Raw genomic sequence first — 7,038 nt, 5'->3', positions numbered from 1 at the left:
TCAGCGGTGGTGGCTGCTGGTAAATTTACCAAGTCACCGAGCTTGTAGTTACCACTTGACAAGAATAAGAAAAAGGAGAAATAGAAGGTAAATGACAAAGAATCTAGTTGTCATCATCATTATAGACAGTTAATATAACAAGATTTTACATTTTTTGAATTGTGTGCGGTTGAGATTTGGGTAGAAGTAAGTTATTTTATCTCCTAAATTTTTATGAGATTGAAGTTCTACTTGCATAAATGACTCAACAGCAAGGATTTGCAGTTCAAAAGCCATTGTATAGTAACTGTTTACACAAATGTTTCACCTTAGTAGTGCTCATTGCCCTTGAGATAGTTTATTAAAAATATATTTATTTTTATGTGAATAAATCAGTCTAACTTACAAAGTAAATTTAGACCCTATGTCGGGTTATTAATTCAAAATCATGTTGCATTTGTATTTTTAATATTTTAAGTTAGCTGTTTACTGAGTGGATTTTATATGATTATTAATTAATTACTATGAATCGCTCAAGCGTCCGAGTCCTTTCTCTGGCCTCGTTCAATAAATTTTCGAGAAAGGAACATCATCATCATATTAGTTTTTGAAGCAAGGGAACTATTTCTTTCCATAAGTAAATTATGATTCACGGTTTTCGATTTTTCAAATATCTTAATAGTGGGTTAAACAACATTTAACATTTGACTGCGGATGACCCACATTTCCTGAACTGTTTTCATGGATCAATGTTCCGTCAGCTTCAGTCTAATGTAAATGTTATCCTAACCTCACTAGAATATAACTTTCCTATGTGGTGCGTAATGCGGTATGTCCTCAAAAAGCCAGAAATAAAGTACTTTGGACGCATTTTTGCAATTTTTGCTGAACTATCATAGCTTGAAATATTATGAAAATACAAGTATTTTCAGTTTCATGGCAAATATTAATAATTTGAGTAATAGGATTTAGATATTGGATACGTATCGATGTATCTCGTAGAAATATATATATATATATATATATATATATATATATATATATATATGTATATTCGTTATTCAATCATTGACAGTGTATTTAGAGCTTCCTTTAATTATAGCGAAATTTTCCTTGGCTTGAACGCCCCAGTTTTTCACTAATGGTCACCGAAAGTTGACCAAACAGCCATTTTTCCTTAATTGTCCGCTCAATTTTGTAGTTTTTATTTAAGAATTTATATCGTTGCAATTAGTCAATTGTCCTGGTGGAAACGGTCAAGTCTCGTCAACGGTCACTCTTACAATATTTTCTCTTGTTAAAAGCCATTGACATCACTGAAATGTTCCGCATCTGTAAGATGCTTTGATTTACAAAACAAGTGGCCGGAGTTGCACATTTTTTAATTCTGCGATTGAACAATTTTGAATCCGACATTAGGTTTGATACTACTGGAGTCCATCAAGGGAAAAGACTGAGCTCCTCAAAAGCGCTGGTTTGGAAAATAAGGGAATGCATTTAAAGAAATTGAAAGTTCATTTTTCTTTCAATACGGTCACATAAGTAGAAGTATTTCCTCCGCACATAGCATTTTCAAGTCTCATATCTATTTAATCTTCCCACAGATGATCTTAAAACAGTAACTTTCAGCCATTTTCGGAGTACGTATTTGAGCGTTCTTGTTGTGTTCTATGTCCCCGGAATATGAACAGCCAGAAATACGTACACATCAAGGCTATCTAATTTGGAGCGCGGACTTTTCACTATCCTTTGACGCATGGAGCAGCCATGACAAGCGGAACGACACTTCCAATGAGGAAGAATGATTGGGTGACCATGTATGGTATCCGTCGTGGGCGAATTACCTTTATTTCCATATTTCCTTATCGTTGCGTCAAAATCCTCCGAAGGTTAAATGCGTCATTTGAGAGATCTAATTTTTTGCACAAAAAATAGAATTTTTGGTGGTATATCACCGACCCTCGTTTTTTGTACTGTCAAAATATACATGCGAACAATATACTTGGCTCACTTAGCTTTATATTTAGCTGATTTTAAAAAGTCTGACTTTATGTAATTAACTCATGACTAATTTCTACCGCGGGTAATGACTCATTCTTGAATGCATCTAGAGAACTTCAAAATAAAATGGCCAACCAAACCAAATATGAGTGGTATGAGACAAGAGGAAAGTTAGGGTAACACGTTTAGTGATTAATCTCAATCTATGAATTTACGCTAGAGAATACAAATAAATGAGCATTTCAAAAGAAAATGCTAATATTTCAGGTTTCCAAAAGCTAAACGCTAACAAAATTATGTCCTTATTTGATGAATCATATTTTGATAGAGTACCCAGCGGTGAGGTGAGTTATACTATTGCATCCAAGAATATCATAGGGCTGATTTGTAATTTTTCCATTTTTCTTCGACAGTCATTTTATAGTGAGGCTACTTAAGCACTTTTTTAAAATAATATCAATTACGTTTTTCATTAGGGTGAATTTAGAAAGAGAATTCAGCTATTAGATAATGCTTTTCTTATTTATATAACAAGTAAGGAGTTTGTGACGTAAGAATTCACAAATGCGTTGACATTTCTCTGTCTCCTTCGAAACACTGAATGTAAACACATAACAGGTAATAAAAGAAAGGATATGAAGAGTAAAACCTCTTTAATCAATATTAAAAATAAGTTTTTACACATAGAAAAGTTGCAGCATGAATCAATGTTGGGGGCCACAGGGATTAAATATTACAATCGCAAAAGAATCGTCGTTTCAGTAAAACAAAGAATTTTGCATCTAGGGAGGGAACTTTCACCAATCGCAGAAGGGACTCCCGTGTCGCATGAACGGCCCCTTGGAAGAATTCAGAGCATCTTTCCCAGCAGAAAAATAGAAAGGAGATCAAAATTAAGGGAAGGGATGGATGTGGGAAGAGTAAGAGAGCTTAAAAAAATCAGACTTGGAACAATGAATCATCAAAAGTTCTTAGGCGACGAGACGGGCCTTTGCCTCTTCGTGGGCGGCGAAGTGAGCGGCCTTGGCCTCCACGACCTCTGGGCTGTCGGGCACGGTCTCCAGGATAGGTGCATCGGGTAGAGCGGGCACGTCAGGGACGGCAGGGGCGGCGGGGGCGACGGGCAGGTTGGTGGCGGCGACGCGGAAACCGTTGATTGGGTCAGCCACGTAGTTCACGCTCTGGAGCTTGCCCTCGGCATCCACGTACGAGTACCCTCCGCGGGTCACGCCGTCCCAGGACTTGACTTCGCTCTTGGCAGATGGGCCACCGGCGTAACCATAAGAGTACTGGCCGAGTTCATCCTGGGCGTGGTACTGGCTGGAGGCGACCTGGGGAGCGGCGTAAGCGATGTGTGCAGGTGCAGAGGCAACGGCGGTGTAGGAGATGGGGGCAATGGGTTCAGGTGCGGCAATGGTGGAGTAGGAAATGGGAGCAAATTGTGCGGGTGCTGCGATAGTGGAGTAGGAAATAGGGGCAATGGGTGCAGGGGCTGCGATGGCGGAGTAGGAGATGGGAGCAATTGGTGCAGGGGCTGCGATGGCGGAGTAGGAGATGGGGGCAATTGGTGCGGGAGCTGCAACGGTGGAGTAGGAGAGGGGGGCAATTGCCGGGGCGACAGCGGAGTAGGAGATGGGGGCGATGGGAGCAGGGGCGGCATAGGTCACGGCGGCGGGGGCGATGGCCACAGCGGCGGGTTCGGCGACCACGGGTTCGGCCTCGACGGCGACCTCGGCGGGTTCCTCAGGTGCGGCTTCGGCGGCGGCCTTGGCCTCGGCGATGGCGGCGAAGTGGGCCTCCTTAGCGGCGGCGACCTCGGCGGTGTCTTCGACGGGAAGGGGAGCGACCAAGGGTTCGGCGGGGATGGGCTCTGGGGCGACGGGGGCGACCGGGAGGTTGGTGGCGGCGACGCGGAAGCCATTGACGGCGTCGGCGACGTAGTTCACGCTCTGCACTTTGCCCTCGGCATCTACGTAGGAGTATCCTCCACGAGTCACGCCATCCCAGGTCTTGATCTCGCTCTTAGCGGATGGGCCACCGGCGTACCCGTAGGAGTACTGGCCGAGTTCATCCTGAGCGTGGTACTGGCTGGAAGCGACCTGGGGGGCGGCATAAACGACTGGTGCTGGTGCGGCGGCGATAGTTGAGTATGCCACTGGGGACACGATCGATCTGGATGCGTGGATGGCTCCTAGTCCCAAACCGAGGTATCCCGGTCTGGCGACAGCGACTCCGACCACGGCAAAAACGAACTGTAAGGGGGAAGAAAATTATGTTAAAGTCTTTCGTAAATGGAATTATCTAACTTGATGACACTACTCTAATATGAAATTGCATTCGATTTTTCGAAAAATTAAGTGGTACTCAAAGTGACCTTATTAGACAAAATATTAGAAATATATAATTCGCGAAGTGTCAGTATCCAAATCAGTTCTCTTAAGTCTCCGTTTTCTAAAGGATTCTTTAAAGTAACTGACCTAGTAATGCGCTAGTCTTTAAAAACATTTTTACCCGAGGTTTCAATCCGACTACGAATTGGTTTTACGAGTTCTACTTCTGCCAAAGAGAAACGATTGAGTTTCCCGAAAACCGTCTATCAAAGAGAGCAAATTGTCTCGTTATACATATATCTATCGTCCTCTTTAAGCTAGTGAAAATCCACTGCATAAAATTAATGATATCGATGCGGTTAATTGGCTCGACTTACGAAAGAAGGGCGTTTACGTGATTTGAGAAGTAGCCAGGTGTATTTCAGAGATCAAAAGACTACGGAGCACGATTTAAAAGTGATAATTAGGAGGGAAGATAAATAGATGAAATATCAAGGGAAGGAATAAAATGTTGGGATAAAATCGACACAATATCAACCTAATATTGACGAAAGGAACCCGCACTTTTTCAATACCACTCGCCTTGGGGGAAATGCACTTAAAGTTCTCTCTTCACGGTCTACAAACAGGGTTAGAAAAGTCACTGATGAATCCATTGCCACCTGGATTTGAATCCAGGTCCTCAAGAGTGGGCTATCCCACGTGTTCTCAAACTCAAGGAGGCTAATCTCACAGGTAGAAACGGTTTTCGTCTTAGGGGAGGGCGAGTTAATGAAACTGTAACGGTGACTCAGTCCTTACCAGAAGACTCCTCATGGCTCTTCTTGTATCCTCAGCGGTAAGATGTGCTCTTGCACTTGTTCCCCAACTGACTGATACCCAAATCCCTTCAGCCGCCCTTTTTATCGGCCAGAACAGGCGTGGTCGGACCGGCGTCACGAGGTCACCTCCTGTGAGTCGAGGTAGGGACAAGATATTTTTTTCAGACATTTTTCCCCATCGAGGCGATCATCTTGGTTATCATTTGTCAAGGAAATGTGTGAAGAGCATCATGAAACGATCAGGGAATCTTGCGTGTGCCGTTAGGGAGAAATAAATTATTTGGAACCGTTCAAGGAATGAACCCTGTGACATTTAATTTACTTCCATTGTTAATATCATCATTATTGGGGTGTTTTCGACACTTAGGTATTCGAATATAACGAATTCTATAAGGTTGAAACAAATTAATTAGATAATTTTCGGTCCCAAGTTTATTTTTAAACAGTTTTAGTTTATTTCTAATATAAACAGTTAAGCTGAGGTTGCGACTCATGTTATACCACTGAATAGGGTATTGATTTTCATTACCACATCTCTTTGGAAACCTAAAAAGATCGTGTTTCCTTTTAAACTTTTGCCGTTTTCTCAAAGCAGTAATTAAGTTTACCATATTGTCCAATTTATAATCTAGAAGTATGTGTTTAAAAAAAGTGAATTACCATTATTTTTTATGTCGAAGATACAGTATGAACCCTTGATCCGGTTCATACTTGCTTTCTCCTTCTACTTATCCGTTCATCCGATGCCTATAGTTATTGGTATTCCATTCTATGTTAATGCTCACGAAAATAGCTGTGGTTTAGTTGCTTTTCATTTGTGATGCTGTATCTATACCAAGAGTTGTTTTTCAACGCGTTCTCTAATTCTCTCCTTAAAAATCCACGCCCACTTCCTACTCGCAACATTCAAAATAATTTATAAAAACGACAAGAAGATTTTTGAAACCATTAGAAACGGGAAATTCTCATCTTTTTGTAAGAGAAAACCTGTCAACAAAATTAAGACCCTCAATGTCTTTAAATAACTTCTTGTTTAATAAAAATACTTATCATTTTAGAAAAATTAGATTACACTCATAGGTTATCCAATTATATTTTTAATTTAAAATATGTTTCACAATACACTGTACAAATTTGTAACATGTTAACGGTTAAAATACATATGGCGTATAATTTTGGCTTGGATGCAACTGTCTACTCAGGCTTACGTTGGACAAAATTTGGAGGATTTATAAAATTTTTGTCCCCTTAATCCTGTTTGAAAAATTTGCCATTTAAGAGATACTTGTTTTACATCCACTGGGACATATTGGATGACTGGGATATTTACAATACCAGCTGCATTCTTAAAGACATTATGCCGCCAATATTAAGTTGTTGTTTTTTAACTTTCAGTCAATACCAACGTTAAAGGATTAAACATACAATTTATCACAGAAACTAATTTCTTGGGAATTACCGCATCCTGCCGTTTTACCCATTGAATCACCGTCAGGCCGTATTATCTAAGTTGCATCTAACAATTTGGCAAGAAAACTTTAAATTTCAGATTTCGCAATAGCCAATTGGAATTACCGTTACACCCAATAAATCATAGATCATATCTAAACTACGTCTAGATTGCGCCATTGTTTTCGGGGCAGTAACACTGTTAGCCGGGCTAGCTAGCTAGAAAGTTTGGTGTCGGCTCAAAGCAGTAAGCGTGGGTTATACACCGTGTCCGTCCTTATCCTATTGCACTTTTCAGTATGGTTTTCCTTATTTCACTCAAGGATGTTAAACTGCTAATTTCAGGACAATTTCATTTCTAAGCTATGTGTGCTGAAAGATAAAACAACTTTTTATCGAATCAGGAAAATACAGTTTTACGAAAAAATAGGTTAGGCATTCATTTTCAGAATTATTTC

General features: G+C 40.6%; 1 protein-coding gene across 1 annotated transcript; it reads right to left on the bottom strand.

Annotated features, from left to right (window-relative positions):
- Positions 1-2,951: 2,951 nt before the first annotated feature.
- On the bottom strand, positions 2,952-5,300 carry LOC139688158 (cuticle protein-like). The gene is made up of 4 exons (XM_071585585.1): positions 5,112-5,300; positions 3,591-4,232; positions 3,081-3,311; positions 2,952-3,038 (listed from the first exon to the last, which is right to left on the bottom strand). Exons 1-4 carry the CDS (start codon positions 5,298-5,300, stop codon positions 2,952-2,954), a joined length of 1,149 nt encoding a protein of 382 aa, XP_071441686.1.
- Positions 5,301-7,038: the final 1,738 nt, after the last annotated feature.

The sequence above is a fragment of the Hetaerina americana genome, unplaced genomic scaffold, assembly GCF_022747635.1.
Source record: "Hetaerina americana unplaced genomic scaffold, ioHetAmer1.1.p SCAF_2, whole genome shotgun sequence".
Classification (NCBI taxonomy): Eukaryota; Metazoa; Arthropoda; class Insecta; order Odonata; family Calopterygidae; genus Hetaerina; species Hetaerina americana.
Note: the sequence above shows the minus strand (reverse complement) of the source record. Positions and strands in the feature narration are given on the sequence as shown.